Raw genomic sequence first — 23,375 nt, 5'->3', positions numbered from 1 at the left:
GAGAAGATAAGGACATTTGCTCCCCTCATTAAACGCCTCAGGGAGGCTCTCTTCAGCCATTATTCAGAGGAGCTGGAGAAGAAATTAAAGGAGGTGGAGGGGCATTACAGGTCAGCACTCCAGGCTTTCTACAGCCGACCTGAGTCTGTCCCCGAGGGTCTGGCCGACGCCTCGGCTCCTGAGTCTGTCCCCGAGGGTCTGGCCGACGCCTCGGCTCCTGAGTCTGTCCCCGAGGGTCTGGCCGACGCCTCGGCTCCTGTCAAGCCCAACGAGGTGGTCCAGGAGGACCTGCCTCTGTCCAAGTCCAGAGAGGTGGTCCAGGAGGACCTGCCTCTGCCCAAGTCCAGAGAGGTGGTCCAGGAGGACCTGCCTCTGCCCAAGTCCAGAGAGGTGGTCCAGGAGGACCTGCCTCTGCCCAAGTCACAGAAGGGGTCCAGGAGGACCTGCCTCTGCCCAAGTCACAGAAGGGGTCCAGGAGGACCTGCCTCTTCTGACCAGCGACGTGGGAACCCAGAGGGGTCCGTCGCCGACGTCCGACGTGGGAACCCAGAGGGGTCCGTCGCCGACGTCCGACGTGGGAACCCAGAGGGGTCCGTCGCCGACGTCCGACGTGGGAACCCAGAGGGTCCGTCGCCGACCTGTGAGGCGGGGACTCAGAGGGGTCCGTCGCCGACCTGTGAGGCGGGGACTCAGAGGGGTCCGTCGCTGACCTGTGAGGCGGGGACTCAGAGGGATCCTTCGCTCTTCGGGCACCCTGGACCTCAGAAGAGGATTCAGCAACCGTGGTCCCCTGGAGACTTTGAGCCTCTCGGTGTTGCGTATAAACCGAGACCCCTTATAGCCCTCATGGACAGCCAACTCTGGGAGAAACTGTATTGGATGTCGCTTTCTGAGACCCTCCAGAAGCTGGTCCTAAGACTTTTTGTTGCCAAGGGTCTGGCTTTCACTCCAGCCTGGAGCCAGACTTCCTCATTCAAAGCCTGTAGCCCGGGGCCTCCTGAAGCCTGGCTCCCACCTTAGCAGCCTGTAGCCAGGCTCCCACCTTAGCAGCCTGTAGCCAGGCTCCTTCTTTAGCCAGTAACCTGGTACAGCCGCCTGTAGCCATTAAGCGGGCGCGATCTCCCTTGGCCTGTAGTCCGGCGCCTCCCTTAGCCTGTAGTCCGGCGCCTCCCTTAGCCTGTAGTCCGGCGCCTCCCTTAGCCTGTAGTCCGACGCCTCCCTTAGCCTGTAGTCCGGCGCCTCCCTTAGCCTGTAGTCCGGCGCCTCCCTTAGCCTGTAGTCCGGCACCCTGTTCTGTTTTCTCCCTCTGCAGGAGTTGGGGTCCAAGGTTCCTGCTCCGCCGACGGCCTCCTGTAGCCCTGCTCCGCCGACGGCCTCCTGTAGCCCTGCTCCGCCGACGGCCTCCTGTAGCCCTGTCTCACCTGGGCCGTCCGCCGGGACGACCGCCGGAGATCCTGGCTCGCCTGGGCCGTCCGCCGGGTCGACCGCCGGGGGTCCTGACTCGCCGGGGCCGCCCGCCGGAGAACCTGTCACGCCGGGGCCGCCCGCCGGAGAACCTGTCACGCCGGGGCCGCCCGCCGGAGATCCTGATTCGCCTGGAACGTCCGCCGGGACGACCGCCGGACGTCCTGATTCGCTGGGGTCGTCCGCCGGGACGCCCACCAGACTCTCTGTTCAGGAACCTGTTTTTGAAATTTTTCAGTTAGTCTGGATTCGCCCTATGTGGGTTGTTTTTTGTTTGGACTTTTTTTGGACTTTATTAACCGTTTTTTGTTTCAGACCCTGACCCTCCGTCCTGGAACCCCCTCCTCCCGCCCGGGCTTATTTATTTATTTATTCTGTTTTGGACTTTCATACACGTGGAGGGCGTCTGGAATCCGCCCTTGAGGGGGGGGCTCTGTAATATTCTGAGTTCTGTTATGGTTTGTTAGTGTTAGTTTTCCTTCTCTTTCCTGTCTTTTGTTATCTGGCTGTTTTGAGTTCTGTCTAGTCTGGTTTCTTGTTTAGATAAGTGTTTACTGTTGTAGTTTATTCTGTTATGTCTTCAGAAGTTTCTTATTTTTTTTATTTTTTTTATTTGTTCTTGTTTTGAGCCTCGGCACTGATGTCTGGTCTAATTACTTACTCTGCACACCTGCCTAACTCCACCCCTGCTGCAATCACCTCTCACCGGTTTCACCTGATTCCACCTCCATATAAACTGCTGAGACCAGACATCAGTGCCAGGTTGTCCTGTTGAGTATGGGTGAGTCTCCTCCTGCAAATTCTGTGTGTTAGGTTTGCTTTTTGGATTTTTTGACCCCTTTTCCTCCAGAAACCTGAGCCAGTCTGTCCGGTCTGTTCCTGCCTTGTCTGCCCTGCTGGTTTGTTTATTTTTTGTGTCGTCTTTTTGTTCAACAGTCTGTTTGGATTTTTTCCCCTGTTTTTTTGAGTTGGTGATTAAAGAGCTTTTTTTTAAGAAACCTCTGCTGGTCTGGCTGAATTCTGGGTCCTTTTCCTCAGAACATTACAGAAAAGTAGTGCTGTGTGTTGATCTGGACCCTTTATTGACAGGCATTGAAGGGATGGGAGGTGTTGCTGCAAGGTATGCAAAGTAGTTCAAATCAACATCTTCTGTTAACACCCCCCTGGCTGGGGGTGATTCTAAATAAACTTTGAGGCCTGTTTTCTAACTAATCTTCTTTTCAGAGTACCAACATTCAAATGGTCATATTTTCTTCAATTCTTTGTTGATTTCCACAAGGTTGCCATCATTCAACATCAAGCTTAGAGTCCACTCTTTCAGAATCTGTAAATAACTCAAAACGGCCCGGGGGAAACTTGTTTCTCAATGGATTAGATAAATGTGTCTAGTTTCTGCTTTAAGAGCTATACAAATAGGCTATATGTATTGCACATATGTGAAGGATGTGACATGATAATGATACATCTGATTTTGGGGATCACAAAAACAGGAGGCTGCACTAAAAATGATCTGAGTCTGCATTCGGTTCAGATGAAGTTGTGATCCATGTGTATCTGCTGTTTTATGGATTAGTCATTGATTAGGGGTAATATTAAGGAAAAATCTTAGTCCTAATGTCACCTTTAGTTCAAGGCATTGCCACTTTATTCTCCATACATTATTTGAATTTCAACCTTTTCTTACACCATTTGTTCTTAATATCAAATTTCAAACTTTCAGATATATTTACTTACTGAAACCAGGAGGAAAACAATAATTTGATCCAAAAACTTCTCTGTATCCTCTGAACTTTAAGGAATGACAATAAACACAGCTCTCCATAATAAAGTCCTCCCGCTTACAAACTAATATACAAGATTGACAATCCTTTGGGGTTTAGAAAAACTAATTAAAAAAAACGTCATACAGTCACAATCATCATATCACAAGTCACCAAGTGACTATGAACCCAGTCAAATGCTGAGTAAATGCTTAGAAAAAAAATCAATGCATGGATGCACCAACATTTTCCCACAGTTGAATCAAAACAAAACTGAAGTAATAGTTTTTTGGACCAACAGAGGAGCGATCAAAAGTTAGCACACAGCTTCAGTCGCTTCAGCTAGAAACCACTGATCAGGCCCAAAATCTTGGTTTAGTGATGGACTCAGACCTGAACCTTCAAAGGCTTCTAAACACAATTACAACGTTGGCTTTCTACCACCTGAAGAACATTTCCAGGATTAAAGGACTAATTCTCAGCAGGATGTAGAAAAACAAATCCATGCGTATAAATTTAGTAAAATTGTTTAGTGAAACTCTGAGTTCTTTCAACTCAAGGTTAAAAAACTATTTGTTTCGAGTTGCCTTTGAATGTTAATGTCTTAGTTTGTAGTCCAACTTGACTTTTATCTTGACCCGCTATTGTTCCACTGCAATCTACTTTCCTCTGTTATATCTAATTTTCTTATGCTCTGGTTATGTACAACACTTTGTTATTGAAATGTGCTATACAAATAAACTTTCCTTGCCTTCACTTGAGTGGAAAGACCTGAGACTTAATTGCAACTTGTGAAATAATGACTTGGGACAAACTCATGGTAATACCACAATGTGAATTGTAACCAGTTTATACTTTCAAACTTCTCTAGTTCAATTTCCAAAAATATCAAGCCACCAATTACATCAAAGTACGTTCATGTGTAAGCTGTCCACCCTGAATACAGCACATCCTCCTCACCATCATCATCATCAGCAGCAGCAGCAGAGCAGCTTTAGTCTATTTCTGAGAATTAGATTTTTTTATTCACAAGTGATGCCTCTGCTTTCCCAGCACGCACAGGCACACACTACAATGGTAGTATAGTAAGATTCTGAAAAGAGGGGGAAATATTTCAGGTCGTGTTTACACACAGTTTAAAAGTCAGGTATGACAGCCCTCGTTATTTTCTCCTGTGATAGCTGGTAAAAAAAGCAACATAAACACATCCTTTGTCTTTCAGAGCGTAAGGGTTCTTAAAGGAGAGAAAAATATTACAAAGAAGTGTAAAAGGCAAGACAGTTGGTTTTCATTTCAAGAAAAACTCAGTGTGTTTCAGGTTTGGAGAGAAATATAGCATAGACATATATATTGAAAATGCACTTCCTGAACACATTACAAAGCCAAAACACATAACAGAATTTTCAAATTAAGGGTCTTATCTGTTTTTCATTTTCTACGTTCCAGAATTTTGCAGGTGTTTTTCTCTTCATAGGAACATGCAGGCTGTGGATTTTTGCTGTCTGTGTCTGTGGGGAGGCAGCACTGATTAGTTTTCTTTATGTTTGGGTTAAGAAGAGTGAAGCACAAATTGGAGCAGTCCTCTAAAAATAGGACACATTATTTACCCCTCCCAACATCCAGGTCTTTGTGAATGTGAGCACAGGCATGCTCTGCAAGTATTTTACAAGAACTCCTTCTGGTACATCATACACAAACATGCAAAGCAGCTCCATTTCTGTGAGAGCAGGCCTCGGGGTTGAACATTTCTCTCTTCTTGTAGAAATCTGTTGTGTTTCCTGATCAACCCTAAGATGCATAAGTGGATCAACAATTATCCCATAAGGGTATATTTTTGTCATGAAATATTATTTCCATTGCAGCTATTCCTAAAAATGGATATAATGGCATTAAATGTACATTTTACAAAGTTTTAGTTTGGATTACTACTCTATGCTTCCATAGGTAGGTTATTATGGACCCATAAATGTTATTTTCAAATTTCAAACTGTCATGGTGAGATACAAGACGCTTTCGATTGTAGTTCTATAAAGGTTTATCAGCAGGTGCGTAGAAAGTCCTGTCTGTTTCAGTGTCCTGAGTAAGAAAGGACATTGTTGTCTTTGGCGTCCCTGCATTTGGGGCCAGATGTCACTGTGGAGCTCTAATTTTGCAATAATCAGCATTTGTGTCTACATATCTAAGTCTGCCAGAATACTGACAAGCTCAGTAAGCTAAAAACTCGTGAAGCGCCTTGATATCGGGGCCGGCCCACCAACGTTTGTTTAAATAATGAACATTGGAAATCGCAGTGCGCATGTCCAACAGACTCTCAGTAGAGCACAAATCCTGTGGCCCCATGCTCGGATCGTGAGTTTTTGTGCCCCACCTATTATGCCAAAGACACCACTGGTTTTTGGGCTTTCTTCACCGAGTAGGAGGTGTTTGCTGCAGGGAGAGGTTAAAGATGTCTAGAAAAACCCCTGCAAGTCGGTCAGCACATGATTTTAGCATCTGATCTGACACCATATCTCGGCCTGCAGCATTGTTGATGTTGACCTTCTTTAAGGTAGAGGTCACTTGGTGTAGCTGCAGGATGAGAGGCTGATGCTGCATCTCTGGCTGAGGAAGATCTTCAGGCCTTCGGCTGCTTGGAATGCCACAGCATACAAAAAAGCTGTTGAAAGTGTAAGGAGAGCTGGATTGTTGCTGAGCTGCTGGTTGCAGTGCTTATAATCTGTGATGGCTCTGATGCCTTTCCACATGTTACATGTGTTGTTGCTGCTGAAGTGGTTCTTAATGTGCTCCTTGTACTTCTGCTTTGCCTTGTGGATGTCTTTCTTCAGCTCATTCCTAACCCTGCTGTGGGCATCCCAGAGCTTCTGCAGCAACCACACTAAAGCCCCATTTACACTACCCTTGTTAAATCGATCCGAGCCGAGACCAGTCCGAGCTTGGATCAGTTAACCAAGCCGAGCCTCGTTCTGACGACCGTTTACACACCAAGCTTATCCCGGTTCCTTGGTTGCTCCTCGCCTCCTAGTGACGATCTGCGGTACTACAGCTCTCTGGGATTGAAAGCAAATCAAAATGGCGGCGCCCGTAACATTCAGGATGTTATGGTTAGACAGAGTCGGCTTTTGGGACGTGGATAAGACAAACAAACGTCTAATAAGGATTTACAGACGCAGGAAACAACGACAGACGCTGAGGTTCATCACACTGCTAAGCAGAATCATCTCTGGAAATCGTGTGGCACGGTAAGGAAGCTAGTATTATTATGAATGTCTGAAATTTGTCTGAATGGAGTGTGAATCGGGACGTGCAGCCAGACACGCCGGAAAAACCGCGGACAGTCAGCTGACAGTAAGGGGGTTACGCGGTCTGCTCATGCGCTCTTCATTATCAGATAACCGGGATAAAAAAAACAGTCTGAGACCTGCTGAGGAACTGGTCTGCAGTTAGCGCGGTCCGGTTATGTCTAGCTCGGTCCAGTTCAGTCTGCTGACCATTTACACACAAGAGTTATCTTGGTTACCGAGTTCGGACTGGTCTCGGCTCGGTTAAAAAAGTGTAGTGTAAACGGGGCTTATGCAGTCTACCCCTGTGTGTTCCTAAATGACTAACCTGTAGCCTGCAACAGTGTGAGCGACCAACTTTATGCAGATGATGCAGTTTTCTATGCATGTGCCAAGTCACCAGTAGGCAGCAGAGGTTTTCTCCCCATGTTTGGATGAGGTGAGTCAATGGCTCATTCAAATTGAGCTGGGGTCTCATTTATAAAACAATGCGTAGAATCCATACTACAAGTGTCTGTATGTCAAAAAAAATGAAAATGTTACATGGCAAAAAAATCCAGATTTATAAAACCATGCACACACACTCGAGTGCACAATTTCCCTTTATAGATCACAGCTGTACCTGAACATGTGCGTACCAGGTTCAGCCTGAAGTTCTGCCCTCAACACGTCCAGATTTAACCATGAATGGTCAATGCAAAGCACTTGATGAATGTTAATGTGTAGTAAAATGGGTCAGCTGAACTTTTAATGGTGAAATGGCAGCCACAGAGAAACAGCAAAGAAACAAGTTTCACAGAGACAAGTTTATCAAATATGAAAATCAGAGGTAAAAGCACAGATGTCCACATTAAAAGAACTTGATAAAATGTAATTGCAATTTTTATCATTGGAGGAAAGCCTCATGGAGGCTCCGTGTTGAAAATCCTCTGGAGTTGAGTGTTTAGATCGACAAGCTGAGGAGGAATGAGAGGTAATACCACAGTGGCCCGCCCACACATACAGCAGATACAGCAGGCATGGAGACCTTTGACCAACACTTTGACCTGTGGCAGCCAGCCGGCATTCGCTAGTGAAAAGGGCATCTGTCATGCTCTCGCCAGCTACCGTCTGTCTCACAACAGCCATAGCCCACATGCCCCTCTCCCATTGCACACTGACACAATCTGTGGAGCTGGGAACGTGGCTGCAGGCTCTGACCTCATGTTGCTTTGTGGTCTCAGCAGCATTTGTAAGGCAGCAGGGGTATTAACAATGGGAGAAAGAGATTAATCACTGTCCCTAAAATTACATTTTATATTTAAATTCTGTCGGGGTGTTTTAATTCATAGAAACAAAAGTTAATCCAGCTCTCTGGATGGTTGAGTTTTTTTATGAACAAAACATTTATCTTTAACAGCTTTCTTGAAACTTATATTCACTGATCTTCCTTTTTTAAATAGGCAGAAAGGGATAGCACTGGTCAGAGCCACTGCACAGGTTATTCCAAATGAACAACAATACTCTTAGAATAGTTATGTAAACAAAAAAACAGGACAGTTGGGATGCTGAATGTAACGTAATTCTATTATATTTATATATTAGATATTTCCCTCTATGTTCAGTGGTATGAAATACTTAATAGTTAACAGTTCCAATTAAATACAGTATGTACATGTATCCTGAACCTAAATCTTCCCAATGTTCAATCAGCTTTGGTTGCATGGTGAGCCTTGTGTTACCTACAAGTTTGGTACATCTCCAAGGTTTCTGTCCTACTTTCACTTTAACAAGATTAGACCTAACCCTAACCCAACAGTAGCATCTCATTTCTGCAAAGATGACATGGATTTTTTTGTGCCAAAACAGTAGGTTGTACTGTCGTACAAACTTAATCCTTCTGTTCAAAAAATTTTAGTTAAACCGCTCCCCACATTCTTATGTCAATAGACCTGTATACTTTCCAAACTATTATTTTTAAATTCCCAGTTTTTTTGGACCATTTAGACGTAGCTGCTTCAATGGACTGGTGCTCCCAAGAGGACTTTTCTTCTTTCATATCCAAGGGAAGGTTCTGAAACAGGAAGCAGGCAACACTGTAACAGACATACAGACAGAGATCTAAAATTGAATTCTGTCTCCAAACAAAACTTAATCCTGTCATGGTTTTTAAGTGTTTAGCCCACATGCAGATACAGACGGGAGACAGGAATGAATTTAAGATTATTAAAGGCTCGGACAACGTGGAAAGACACAACGTGTGGCTTGAGCGAGGTCTGAACGTCAGTGCTGGAACAACTACGGAAAGAAAGAGGAACAAAGTTACGAGAGATCGAACCAGGGGAAAATACCAGAAGCTACGCCGCTTACCATTTAGTGGAGAAGACCTACCCGGGAGAGTAATGACCGTAACTCAGAGATGGTGACAGGTGGCTGAGCGACTGGAGGGCTGACAGATGTAATGCTGGCGAGGGATCCGGAGCGCACCCCAGTAGACGGCAGGAGCAGATGGAAGAACCGGAGTGTTGCGGGTGAACCAGGTGAATCCAGGAAGGGGGTCTCACGCCCGGCTTGGTATCACCAAGAGAGTATGAGGGAAGCTGCCAGAGCTAAATCTGAGCGGCGGGGATTCTGAAGAGCTGGTTCTTTGAGCACGACGTCAAGGCAGGTGAGTAAATCCAAACACGAAAAACACAACTGGGTTAACACTCTGGCATCTTCCATCTGTCTGAGCTCTCCTTAAGAAGCCCATGGAAGCTGCTCCTGATGAGCCGCAGGTGTGGGCCACGCCCCCCAGTCAACTAGAACCACCTGTGGAGCTGAGTTAGAGCACGGAAAACACAGAGAACCCTGACACATCCCACTTTTACTTCCCCACTCTCGCTTACAAAATAATACTGATCTGCACAGTAGGATTAAAAAGCCTTGGGTTAATATACATCATTGTTTTGCTTTATAATATTATTATAACTTACAAATGAAACCAGGTTTTTACATTTACTATGTAGAGCCCTAGAAATACGTTAAGAACGTGAATATTGGGCAAGCATGTATTTGATTTCGTATTTAGTTAGAACAATTGATTTGGTTTATGATTGAATATGTGCTCAAATTATTATTTTTGTTTGGTGTTATTTCAGAGCTCTCTGTCATGATAATACCCCTTTAAGAAAAACACAATGCATGATGGGAAGAAAAGAAAAGAAAATGTAAAGAGAAAACATATCTGCTGTATTCTCGAACCGTGGATTTTGTTTAATAAAGTTGCACAAAGGCGAAAACCTCTGGTTTATTTTTAGTTCATTTTAAGGGTGCTATAACTATAAAAAATGTTAAATTAAAACTAACTTTAAATCAGACTGAGCTTTTTTCTGTTTTAGCTCAGTTAGAAAAACCAAAATGATTGTGCCCAAATAATGAGACAGAAGTTTACATGGTCAAAAATGACTATGGCTTTAAACAATTTGGAAGATCCCAGAAGATGAGAGGGTTTTTGGGGAGACCAGGATGATTGTAGAGTGTTTGAAGCAGGAGGGAACTCCATACAACTCCAGTGATCTGTTGAAGATCTGCGTGAGAATGGGGGCTAGCTAAGTTTTGCGCGGAAGCGGCCGCCTAGCCAAGACAACGCTGCGGGAAACCCTGCATTTGGCTTATTAGTGGGCCGGGAGATAATGTAGGCCTACAATAAACAGGGTGAAAGGGGCCGCGCACACCCGACGATCAGGCCTACACCTGTTCACCTGCCAGATTATCTGAAAGCATTTGTGTGAGTAAGTGTCAAGCATTTCTTCTTGCCTGGGTTGCCTTGTTATTGTTTCTATTTTCATCTTTGGATTCCCTGCTCTGTGTCTTCCCTCTGTTGGACTTCTTATCTGCTTCTCATACATATTTGGCAATCTGCCTGTACCTTGTACTTCGCCTCAAGCCTATTCCCTTGATTTGTTTGCCCATCTCAGCCTGCTTTTGCATGCCATTGCTTGGATTAAGGATTCCTCTCTTACCTTGGTTTCAGGATCCTATGCTGATCTTAAAGTTCACGTTTCCTCAATAACCTGCAGTTATGTAATTGCTTTACTGTCAGTTAGCTTTTGAAGTCAAGTAGAGCCAGAGGAACTGCTGGTCAGGATTCAGGTCCCTTCTTGACTAAATTTCAAATCCTTTTGTCAGCGGCATTACGTCATAAGTGCATGTGGGTGTGTCAGAGAAGAGGGTGGGAGCCTGCCAGTCAGGGGAGGTGACTGTTTAGGCCCAGTTCCACCAGCCTTGTATTAGCCATGTACCGCACCGCTCCGCCCGCTTGAGAGTGTTTCAGGAACAGTGTTGTTTTTCAGGGCTCTGCTGAAGAGCAGTGTCAAACCGAGCGGACTTGAGAGGAGATTTGAGTGAACACGCTGCTTTTCAATGATGCGAGAGCCGTGGAAGAGGCTTTCTATAACCAGACGAGCACGGATTTAACAAGGCTTTCTCTCATTTTACACTGAAAGCTGTTAAGTTTTGTCTCTGAAGAGTCCATCTATCTACCTCATGTGTTGCGAGGCAGCGGCTGTCAGACTCAAAGCACCTGGGGGGAGCAGCAGGGTGCTTTTGCAGAGATGGCCACTGAAAGTAGCTCAAGCTCGGCCAACGCCTGACACTCTCTCTGCTGAGAAAAGCAGTCTGCAGCCTGGGATTCAGCATGAAATGTTTTCATCTCAGAAGTAGAATAATTCCATTGATGGCAGTTGCGCAGAGTGCGAGGTTGGGAGAAATCGGCTCGTCGACGCTTGTAGCTCTGCTTCAACAGCAGGATGCGCTCACGATCACGTCACGAGGGCTGACAATTTCAAACATGTTTGATTTTCATCCAACCGTAGGATTCCTGATTGGGAGGTGGTCGTGAGAGGCTAATTGCCTCTTGTTACCCTGTATGCTACACGATGCAGGACGCACGATGAAGCTGAAAGTAGGCCGATCTAAAAAATTCTCACATGACTAAAGAATTATCTCAAAAAAGGGAAGAGAAAATCGTACAGTGGATGCCCAGCTTAAGGAGGAGCCAAGCTAGGCAAGCTAAAACAAGTCAGGGTGGTGGGACCGCACCTTTTGAATTTGGGGTTTCTAACCTACAATAGAAACCATTCAGCTCATTAGCCAGTTGTTGGGTCGCAGCACAGTGAGCGATGGTCTCTTCTATTTAGTAAGTCATTTTTGCATGTTTTGCTTCCTTACAACCGGGAATTAAAATAGATTGTTTGAGAGTTTGAATAAATCTCTATGATTTTGGCACATCTTGCAACTAGGATTTGTGTCCATTCTTTTGAACAGTGATCTTCAAGTCTAAACACTGATTTTGTATTGAATTAGGGTCTGGACTTTGACTAGACTATTCCAACACAATTAAATGTTTCCAGTGGTGGGCACAGCTAACAGAAAAATTTGCTTTGCGGCCTTTAAACTGAAAATAAGCAAGGAAATTTGAGGAAGTTAACGCTAGCCACTAACTGCTAATAAATGGCTGTCAGACAAAAAGTCCTGCATGCACACACACGTCACATGACGAACATGTGCAGCACTGCGCGTTTGAGGGGATATCTGCATTATTTCAGGAAAGATGACTTCTAAACTTTAACACAGCAGTACAAGCTTATGAGAAGAATACTCTATCGCTCTGTGCCCAGACTGCAGTATCTAAAAAACACGTAGCGAGTTGGGAAGCCAGCTCAGTTACAATACTACTTAAAGGGAGTCTCTCTCTCTCTCTCTCTCTCTCTCTCTCATATATATATAACACAAACACAGTGCCTTGTATTGGAGCTAAAAGATGCCTTTCGTGCCTTTGTCTTAAGGACTGAGCAGTGAGTCTCCTGAATAGCATTTTAAAACAATATTTGACTTGCTCCAGTCTCCAAACTCTCTTTGATGTTTTTTTTTTTTTTTTAGAAAACCAAAAACAGCTGCATTGTGAGAATTTCAGAGGGGCCAGAGCTCTTCCCATGGCAGCCCTCATCTCTCCACATTAGTTTCTCCACAGTGAATTTCACCTTTATCCTTGTGCTAACTTTTCATGTCTGGTGCATAGTGATCCCGTGGGTTCTAGGTCTAGTGTAGGATTTTTTTTCTGCTGAGTGTGACATAAAAGGCAAAAACGTTTAAATTTATTCTCTCTCTTTCCATGAGTGGGTTTAATGTGAGGATTTAAGGCTGTGGCTGGAAACAGTCTCTCCTGGATAAAGAAAGACAGAAAATGTAGATGTAGAGACGGAAAAAAAGAAAGTAAGCTCAGTGGGGGAACAAGGGAGAAAACCTAAAAAATGGAATAAAAGACTGCCAGAAATATGAGATTAACCCTGCCTGCTTTCCCAAAAAGATTAGGTTTATACCCTTTGCCATCCTGTTACAACCAACTGAAGTAAGTGTGATTGCAGCTTCATTAAATGTACAATGACTTCAATTATTCCTGCTATCTGTGAATGAAACACATTTTTATTGGTGGTATGCTATATCTCCTGCTGTGGTCATAAATTACAAATACAGACTTTCCTACAACTTATGGGTCAAACTCCAATGAGTTTTGTCATCAGCAGCAGCAACTTCAAAGAAAAAATGCTTCAAACAATCATACAGTTGGGACACACATTGAGAAAGGTTAGTCCAAAAATAGATTGAACCTAAAAATGTATTTTTCACTAATTAAGCAAACTGAGGAGTGAACTTAAAATGTGGGAATAAACAATCCTGATGCATGCAGGAATAATTGCAGCATTCCTAACATGTTCTTTACAAGTTAAGGCCTTGCAACAAGGCAATCATCATACAAACAGTGGTAAATCTTTATTTGAACAATACTGTTTAAGAAGATGGTAATATCTAACCTTACTCTAGCCATATAGATTTCGCTCCGCCTAGCTCCACTCACATCCATCTGGGACACCGCCATAGGAATTGCCTTTATTGAAGGCTGGGCCTTATCAAAAATCCTTGCATATGATTGGATAAGCCACTTGTCTGTCATCTTTATCGACGTGCTATTTCAACCACTCACACCGAAGCTAACCCGTGACGCTGATGAGAACGACGCAGGAAAAAACAAAACTTTATTTTTTTTTATGTGTTTGCGGCTCTAGTGGCGTTTTATTGACGGTGAGCTGACAGGAAGGGGGGGGGGGGGAGACAGGCGGCAAAGCGCCGCAGGTTGGAGTCGATCCCGGGCCGACCGCGTTGAGGACTAAAGGCCTCCTAACATGGTTAGCGCTAACCGCTAACCGGTCCGGGGCGCGTCCGCGTACGCGCCCCGGACCGGTTAGCGGTTAGCGCTAACCGGTCCGGGGTTATCCAGAAAACAAAACTTGCCAAATCCGGTCGGGAGAAGGGCGAAAACATGGTTTCCACCAACAAAAGCCTTCAGAGGCGTTCTCTGATGTTCTTTTAATGAAACAATATTAGGTAGATTGGACAACACGGAAGAAATAGCAGCATCAATGCTAACGCTTGCTTGCTCGATGCGAGCCGCCATTGTCTGAATCAAAACAGTCTCACGTCATGGTCGCGTCTCCACTACCTCACATCTATGAAACTCCAGCCCTGCATCCTGATTGGCTAGACAATAAAATTGGTTGGAGAAATCCCTCTCTATGGGAGAGGTCCCAGATGGATGTGAGTGAAGCTAGGCGGAGCGAAATCCATATGGCTAGAGTCAGGTTAGGAAATATTGGTCCATTTCAGAAAGCAGGGTAAGTGAAAACCCATTGTAAGTTCTGGCATAAGTTGCTGCATACCTTGGTTTTTCCATTTTTATCAATTATCAATGCAACTTACTCCATGAACTAACTCTGCTCAGTAGCAGGATTTGTTGAACTACCCTGGGTTTGTCATACATTTTGACTGATATCTGGCCAAAGCAAGTATCTGAAAAGATGTGACCTTTTCTAGAGGAGTTGTAGATCCTGGGGTGCAAATACGCCACAGAAATGTCAGTCAGAAGAGGGTGATGAGTCCATGATTAAATGTCTTATCATTTCCAGATTAATATAAGTGTTAATGATTTCACCACAGAGTAATTTATCTTGATAATATTCTCAACCCGCGCATTGCTCGTATAACATAACAAGGGGATGCTCTCAGTTTTCAACAGATCATTTGTGCTGCACTTCTTTTTGCGTTGTTCCCTAGTCACAGACAAGACTTGTAAAAGAACTACATCGAACTACAGATATACGTGAAAGCAATATTTTATTCAGTATCACATTTTGAGATTTCAAGCACATATTTTTCATTCATATCCTTTAGGTTTCCATGCATAAATGGTTGCATAGATGGCTTCACAATCCTATCACTGCTCCTTCACTATAAGTGAAGGAGCAGTGAGCAGTCAGCTTAGGCCTAAATGTACATTTAGGCCTAAGCTGACTTAATGTATGCAAATTTAGTTGACAGTGCAGCTAATTATAGTTCTCTACAATGAATATCCTACATAATCAGCAATGTGGATGCCAAGTGCCCTAAGTCTGTGCATTTTTCATAAGTCTGTCTGTCTGTCTGTCTGTCTGTCTGTCTGTCTATCTATCTATCTATATCTATATCTATATCTATATCTATATATATATATATCTATATATATATATATATATATATATATATATATAGATAGATAGATATGCTTAGATCTAATGACTTTTCATTCAGCAAGTACAAACAATTTTGGTTTCAGAAATATCCAACACTTAGGAGATTCCCTCAGATGTGTGCAGTTACTATAGTTTCAGAGAAAATGTGAATGGAACATTGAAAAAAGAGGATGTTTTTCCCCGCCATTTTTTCTACATTGTAAAGTATATAAACGTTTTAGAATGAATATAAGGCTAAAAACTTTTGGAAGGCCTAGATACACCTGTAAACATTTCCTGTGCATGGATTCATGCAGTCGAGATAAACTAAACCAAAGTTACAGATGTTTTAGTAAAACAATACCTAGGCATTTTGCCTTGTTACACAAACTGACCGGGTCTTCCCTTCGTCCAATCAACTCCTTGTAATTGGGTAAAAAAGGGGTAAAATTGATGACAAAAACATTGCAAAGGACACTGGGAGATGTTGTTGTTCAGCAGAAATGTTTGTATTGCTATGGACTACGATTTTTCAAAAGAAAATTAAGAAGTTGTTTCACATTATGATTTCCGAACACAAGGGATTATTTTGGTCTTCTTTTGCTGCTGGGTGGGTAAATAATGGGTTTATTGTGTTAAACATATTTTTAGTCTCTGTGGAAACTCTGCTTTCAGCATATATGCTGTTTATGGGTGTGGAAGCCATCTTGTGAACAGCTGAGAGCGGTGGTTGCTGTGGTTTTGTGGTGATGTCATTTTTAAAATATTGTTTACTTTATGAATAGATTGTTGTAACTATGTTTGGTGATCATAAAAATGATTTATATCAGCATTTAGCTAACATTCTGATGTTTTCTGATGTTGTAGCTAGAAAACTTAGAGTAATGTACGTAGAGGAAAGAAAAATAAAACATTTTCAATTCCTCCCCCAGTACTGTGGGGCTTAAAAGGTTAAATATGTACATTTCTTCAGCACTGTTTTTTATCTCTGAATATTTATCATTACAGTGGAGCAGAAGAGGACATTGACAGCTCTAGAAGCTTTGCAAGAAGTTATGAGGCAAAAGGACATAATTCAGCCCATTTCCCCATCATTGTATTGATATCATGTTGTGCACAGTAGTATATTTTCATGATACACAGAGTAAATCTCATGACCAAATGCTTTGTCATATGCAGGAGTCCCACAATGGGAATCAGCACTTGTATTTGACCAGATTCCCTTTCATGAGGTGAAAAACACATTTGGCACATTTGCCAAAATCACAGGTCCGCCTGGCACTCTGCCCACTAAAACTGTTGTGGAACGAATAGGCTTCGCCTGATTCAGTCCAGATTTGCTGCATCTATAGTCAAGATGTGGATCTGTAAACTCTGAGGCTTCTTCTATATTTTCAAAGGGGCTTTAATGGTGTTTTGCAGTGTTTACCTAGAAATAAATGTAGAAGAAGCAAAAAAATTATTTGTTTGATCACCTAAAAACTTAGACAATGACATTTGCAATAGTGGTTCCATTGGGAAACAAATATTCTTTAACACCTTACCTTCACACATATACTAAAAGACCAAAACTTGATTTAAATCAGTTTTGTCATTTTAGACAGAAATTGCTCCTAAATCCCTCTGGGCTTAATGTATTGTCTATAAGCGAAAACATAGTATATTTTTTTTTATGTAAAATCACCCACGCCTGTAGACTAGGGATGGGAATCTTCACCACCAAGGCGATACGATACACATCTCGATACACAGCCAACGATTCGATACATTCACGATTCATGGAATTTCTAGTGATAAGATTCGATACGATTCTCCAACCTCCTGCGATCCGGTGTGATACAGAACGATCTAAATTTAAAATGCTGCGATACAGTGCGATACGATGCGATGCAATGCAGAAGAAAAGTACACCATGGACTACATAGTTCAAGTTATGGCACGCAAGCTAACTGTGCCTTTTATTTTGAAACAAAGGAAGTGCAAATTAGAGAGTGATTGTCTCTCTGAAACTTTATAAGTGTAAACTTCAAACAAAAATTAAAGCAAAGGCACAAAGGCACATTTTCCAGTTAAGCCTTTAAAAAAGTGCTTGAAGTTTATACATGAGGTAAAACAAATAAAATGCCCTTATACAAAAGGTGCAGGCCAGGATATTCCATCTATTATAAAAACTAAAAGAAAAACTTAACACAGGGACACATCGCATTTTCCCCCAAATATACAATGCACACCATTGACAAGTACACCCCATTTGAAAAGCAACATTTTGAACAATATTCTAATAGGCACACAAGTAATTTCCAAAATGTGCATAGGTAAAAATGGTATGTCCAAAATGTGCATACAATATCTGAAGAGCAAACTAAGGTTAATAATCTAACTGAAATGTCATTTTCCATTTACTCAGTGCACATTTTGAAAATAACATGTCTACTTATTGAAATATAGTTCAAAATGTTACGTTTCAAAAGTGGTATACTCATTACCTCTGTGCCTCTGTAAAATGATTAATCATTCTGAACAAATGATCATAACAAGGGAGTAACAGTTCCCCATATGTAAATTAAGACAAGTGAATCCCAACATTTAACCCAGATGGGTCTTTTTCAAATTCTTTTTAAGAAAGATCAATTGATCAACATGGTCAGGGTGCAGGAGACTACGTTGGGCAGTGACAATATTCCCTGCACTGCTAAAGACACGCTCAGAGCTCACACTAGTTGCTGGAATGGACAAGTAATCCTTAGCTAAAGCTGAAAGGAGTGGCAGGTCCACCTGCCCTTTCCACCACTGCAACACATCACCGCCTAGTTCTAAAGAATCTCTCTCTCTGTATTTTAAAATTTCATCCTTAGCTTTCTCCCTCATGGTCTTCAATGGCGTTCTTGTGGTGATGAACTCTCCAAACAGCTGGTCCATGGCAGTCTTCTTTTTAGGAGAGGGCGAGGCATCATCATCTAAGGAAGACATGTACAAGACTATTAGTATATTGAACAATATGAGCAGTCAACACAACACAAGACTACACACTGTTTAACAATGATAACATACGAGTCAACATCTGTTGTGCTGTATTTAAAAGATTATCTCCATGCCCATGGACCAATAAATAAGTATTTTTTGTCTCTGTTAATGAACAGTCAATTACTCATACACAGTCAACACACACCTCTCCGTTCCCTGCTGGGGCTTCCGTCGCTGCCTCCCTCATCTGCCTCTCCTTCATACAGTGCAGCACTGTCTCCTGCCTGACAATCCAAATCAAAAAGAGTATTTTGTTGTCAAAATGTAAATAACAAGTCTTAGCACAGAATATAATAGCATTTGACCAGACTCCAAATCAAACATAACACTGTACATATTATACAGACAAATTGAACATAAAAATGTAGAGATCTATTGTGTGTGTGTGTGTGTGTGTGTGTGTGTGTGTGTGTGTGTGTGTGTGTGTGTGTGTGTGTGTGTGTTTGAGTGAGTGAGTGACAGAGACAGAGACAGAGACAGAGACAGGGAGGGAGGTGGTCACATTCTATAGGCCGAAAGTAAAAGGAAAAAAAGTCAATAAATTACCTGCTCGTTCATCTTCACCACCTCAGATGTTATTTTCATGAAGATGAGGTCTCTGGAGTCCACATCAAGGAAAGCCAGGTCTTTGAATCTGGGATCAAGGCCCGATGCATTGTAGAGGAGTTCTTGGAGATCCAAGAAACGATCAAAAAAATCTTGTCTGAAGCGCTGCTTCATATCTGCAATGATTGGCAGGTCAGTGTTGTCTTCGGAGAAGTGTTTGTGGAGTTTGGCTTGTATTGGGGCGATCACTGAGATGGTTGGGCTTTTTTCTTCACTCAAAAGTGTGGTGGCCACTTTGACAGGGGACATCAGCTTGATGATTTCCTGGATCAGAGTCATGTCGTCCTCATTCACTGCTAACAGGCCCTCTCCCCTCCTGATCCTTCTCGACAGCATAGCGTTCAACAGAGCAGGATGTTGCTCCCAGAATCTCTCCAGCATGTCCACAGAGCTGTTCCATCTTGTACAGACATCGTGAATAAGTTTGTGGTTGGGTAGGCGTAGCTGGGACTGAATTTCCCTCAAAACCTCAGCTGCTTGTGGGCTTTTATGGAAGTATGTAACAACCTTCCTCACCTTCACCAACAATTCGGACACCCTGTCCACCTTCAGTGCCTTTTGCGAGGCCAAGTTTAATGTGTGGGCTACGCATCGGACATGGGGTGTTATCTCTGCGCCAGCCCCTGCCACTAGCATGTTTCTTGCGTTGTCTGTCACCAAGGCAGGTTTTTTTTCTCCGAGGTTCCACTCGCGAAGTACATCTTGCAGCAACGCAGCCAAGTTGACCCCAGTGTGAGACTCATTAAACACTCGCGTTTGCAGGACGTGAGACTGCATGTCCCACTCTTCGTTCACGTAGTGTGCCGTAACAGTAATGTAAGAATCAGTGGCACAGGAGGTCCAACCATCAACCGTTATTGACACCCTCTGTGCACGACCCATTGAGCTGAGAACATCCACTTTCACTTTCTCGTAAAGCGCAGGAACTATTCGGTCCGAAAACACCCTTCTGTCTGGTATGCTATACCTTGGCTCCAACACTTCAAGCAGGTATTTGAATCCCTCGTTTGCTGTAATGTTGTACGGTTGGATGCCTTTGCAGAGGAAGAAAGATAAGGCGTCCGTGATAGAATTCGCCCGGGCAGAATTGCTTGCAAGTGGCGCTTGAAAAAAATGAGGTATTCGTGGCTCACGTGAAGTTGTTGGAGTAGCACTGCTAGCTGACGTCTCCGGGGATTGAACTACTGTACTGTGGTGCCGCTTCAGATGTTGCGACATATTTGTTGTGCTGCCTGTATATCGTACCTCTGTTCTGCAGTGTTTACATATGGCCATTGTCTTGTCCAACTCTCCATCTCGTTTGTAGAAGCCAAAGTCTTTCCATACCGTTGACCTAAAGCGCGTAACCGAATGTATTCTCTCTGTTTCGTTTTCCTCCATGCTAACGTGGTTTCTAGCTTGCCGCCTCTGTCCTCTTCGAAAGCAAGTTTAGACCCTCCTACTCGCGCGAGGCTTCGGGCGAGACTTGAGTGGCAGAGAGACTAGCATGCACGCAGTAGGCAGGCAACAGGGATGGAAAGAAACGCAACTAAAACTCAAAGACACGTTTCTAAAAAGTTATAATAATAGAAGATAATAATCGGTTTGTATCGATGCAGGTAGTTTTGATACGATGCATCTCGAGTTTATGTGTGGTTTTTACCGATGCAGACGTTTGCAAATCGATGCAACCGTATCCAACAGGTCGTTCCGATGTTCCGACACGCATCGGTGAATCTTGCCATGCCTACTGTAGACACCTCACTCACATTTAATTGATGCTCCAGCAGTTGTATCTAAAGTTGTTTTTAGCTCCATTGCTCTTTTTCAATTACACATTTTTATGTTTACTTGTAAGTACTGTTACGCCAGTTCAGACGAGACGGATAGCATTTCCCATGATGCAAGGTGGTCAAAATGGCCACCAACTCCCTTCATGCAACACGATCCAAAATGGCCGCCGACCGAGATAAGGTTGCTATGGTGATAAGTATAAAACCCAGCCGCAAAACCGCTCTTTCTTCTTTTGGCACGCCGCCATCTCGAGAACACACGCAGCTTTATAACTCCGTGGGTTTCAACCCCCACACGCCACGTGCTCGATAATTCTTTGCTGGACCGAAGGTTACCGAAGCACCTCCATCCCTGTATTGCTGATACAGGAGGTCGACTAAAAAGGACTTTTGAATTCCCTCTGATCAAAGACTGAGAGCCGTTTGATCTCCCGGTGATCTAAAGAAGACCACGCTTTTGTTTTGGCCGAACAAAGCGCCTGAGAGCCCAGATGAAAAAAGACGAAGGGACTTCTCCTCCCGCCTCCCTGCTGTCCGACGCGCCAGCTGAGCTGAACCAGATCCGCAGAACCGGAGTGCTCCAGGACACCGGCAAGGCATCGTCAGAGTAAAGAAAGATTCCCCTTTTTCTTTTCTTTTTATTTCTCTTTTCACCTATAAGGTGGTATTCTTTTAGTGCCAGGGCAGAAGTAGGAGTAGTTTACTTGTTGTTTACTCCAAGACGGAGTGTTTTTAACTGTTGAATATTTTCTGTTGTATGTGCATGCATTTTGAAGGTGATTTTGGCTGTGCTGATTTTGTGGTTCATAAGTGACTCCGCCGCGGGTCACTTCTTCAACTCTTTCCCATCTTTCCTTCCTATCTTTGCTCTCTCTCTTTCTTATCAGCGGATTCAATCTCTTTGTTAGAACTCAGTTTGCGGTTTGTTTAAACTCCTCGGCCAAGCGCTCCCTCTCTGGCCGAGGCACCGCCCCACTTTAGTGTAAGTGCTGACTGCATCATTAGGACCTCCCCTCACGTATCACGCAAGGTTGTCATACGTCATCATAGTCGCCATCTTGGGAGGGTGTCGCGTAGCTAAACTATAGCTAGCTGTTGTGAAAATATTGAGGCGTCCGTCTGGATTCTCAAAGCGGTTTTCTGCCTTTCAATGCTGCGACGTCCAGTGCCGACATCTTGAATGTGATGTTTAACCAACTGTGAGTTGAACTAAGATTTGATACCTCTCATTTTAATCCATTTTGACTTTTATTTCCACATATATTTTGCATGTTTAGTTTAGTAGCGAGTAGAAATCCAAAGTTGTTGAATCAGAGAATTACTGTAACAGGTAATTGCCTTTGGTTCAATGAAAACAACAACTGTGGAATACACATCGTTTTGTGTTCAATCCAATTCACAGTTGCATGGTTATTCAGAATTCAGAATTACCTCCTTTTTGAGTTAACATCCGATATTAATAAAGAGACATTTTCATTGGATTGGTGATAAAAAGGGTAACGACTTAAACTCTAATTGCAGTTAGAAGTTGAGTTATCACCGCTGCTGGATAAATCTGATCGGTCAGAACCCGATCAGATCATTGTGTTCCAGCACAACCGAGTTCATAACAGCTGATTAATAAATGCATTAGTACAGGGGTTCCCAAACTTTTTCAGCCGCGCACCCCCTTCAGTGTCCCAACCGGCTTGGCGCACCCCCCACCCACCCACCACCTCAAAAAAAAGAAAAAAATCTGTTGCAGTTACATCAATTCAACCATCTTAACAAAAGTTGTGGGAATAAAATTAGAACATAATTTGAATTAAACTGCAATAAAGTTGCAACATCCACAACAGAATCCTGAGGATTTTGCAGGTGCATCAGTAGCTCAGCCTGGAGCGAGAGAAAGAAAGAGACGCTCAGATCGGCCACACCTCCACAACCTGAAACGTCTCTGAAGCAAAGGATTAAACTGATGATCTACCTGTGTGTGTTCTCACTTTTTTGTGCACCAGCTTCTTAATCTGAGTCACAATTTACAAACACGAAGAACTTTGATTTGTATCCGATGACGAGCGCGCGCACGAGAGAGAGAGAGAACTGCAGACCTGAGTAACAATAACAGAGCGCTCCATAAATATTTTATTAACCAGAGAAAAAAAACGTTTACAGCGGCTACATTCAGTGGGTAAAACCGCCCAGGGCAACACACCTCAGCTCCCCTCAGTCCCACCCTCGGTTTGTCCCTGTCTGAATATGCGCTAAAACCGCATCTGTAAAATGAACTGCGCCTGTCTGACTCTCAATGAAACCTATTGCAGCTCTGTGCGTGAAGAGGCTGCAGCGGGGTGGGCGAGTCATGCGCGTCAGTGCTGGTAGAGGTTCAGAGTCACCCCAACAGGAGCAGCGCTGGTTGGAGGCGCTGCGCGATCGAAAGAGAGACTGGTCGCTCAATTTAAGCTTGTAAAAACTTTTGGCCAGAATTCAATTGTCCCTCTACTGACGTACACGATGTGAAGCGAGGAAAGAGTTGGAGAGACATTTGTCATTGATTTGCAATTCACTCACCTGTTGCCTCCGATTCCCTGGTTTCAGCCAACTGAGCATATTTGCGAGAACGAATGAAGTAGAGGGCACAAGCTGCTTCTTCTACGCATTGAAGCACAATGAGTAGAAGAAGATAAATTCATATTACGATGAAGTGTAGAACAACACACAGATTTTCATGTCAATACATTTTATTTATTTATTAAATTTGCTGTTTTGATTTTTGTTTCCACAAAGGAAATGATTATTTACACGTCTTTATGGTGTGGGGGAAAAAAACACTGTCAAACCGCCATTACAGATTTCAACTCGCGCACCCCCTAGTGGCAACTCGCGCACCCCCAGGGATTCCCACTTTGGGAATCCCTGCATTAGTAG

The 23,375-nt window shown here is 43.5% G+C and overlaps 1 protein-coding gene across 1 annotated transcript; it reads right to left on the bottom strand.

The window, feature by feature from the left end:
- Positions 1-17,107: 17,107 nt before the first annotated feature.
- On the bottom strand, positions 17,108-18,877 carry LOC118559412 (zinc finger BED domain-containing protein 1-like). The gene is made up of 3 exons (XM_036130125.1): positions 18,637-18,877; positions 18,236-18,314; positions 17,108-18,023 (listed from the first exon to the last, which is right to left on the bottom strand). Exons 1-3 carry the CDS (start codon positions 18,808-18,810, stop codon positions 17,653-17,655), a joined length of 624 nt encoding a protein of 207 aa, XP_035986018.1. The 5' UTR covers positions 18,811-18,877; the 3' UTR covers positions 17,108-17,652.
- Positions 18,878-23,375: the final 4,498 nt, after the last annotated feature.

Source organism: Fundulus heteroclitus, unplaced genomic scaffold, assembly GCF_011125445.2.
Source record: "Fundulus heteroclitus isolate FHET01 unplaced genomic scaffold, MU-UCD_Fhet_4.1 scaffold_28, whole genome shotgun sequence".
Lineage (NCBI taxonomy): Eukaryota > Metazoa > Chordata > Actinopteri > Cyprinodontiformes > Fundulidae > Fundulus > Fundulus heteroclitus.
This window is presented reverse-complemented; position numbering and strand designations above follow the sequence as displayed.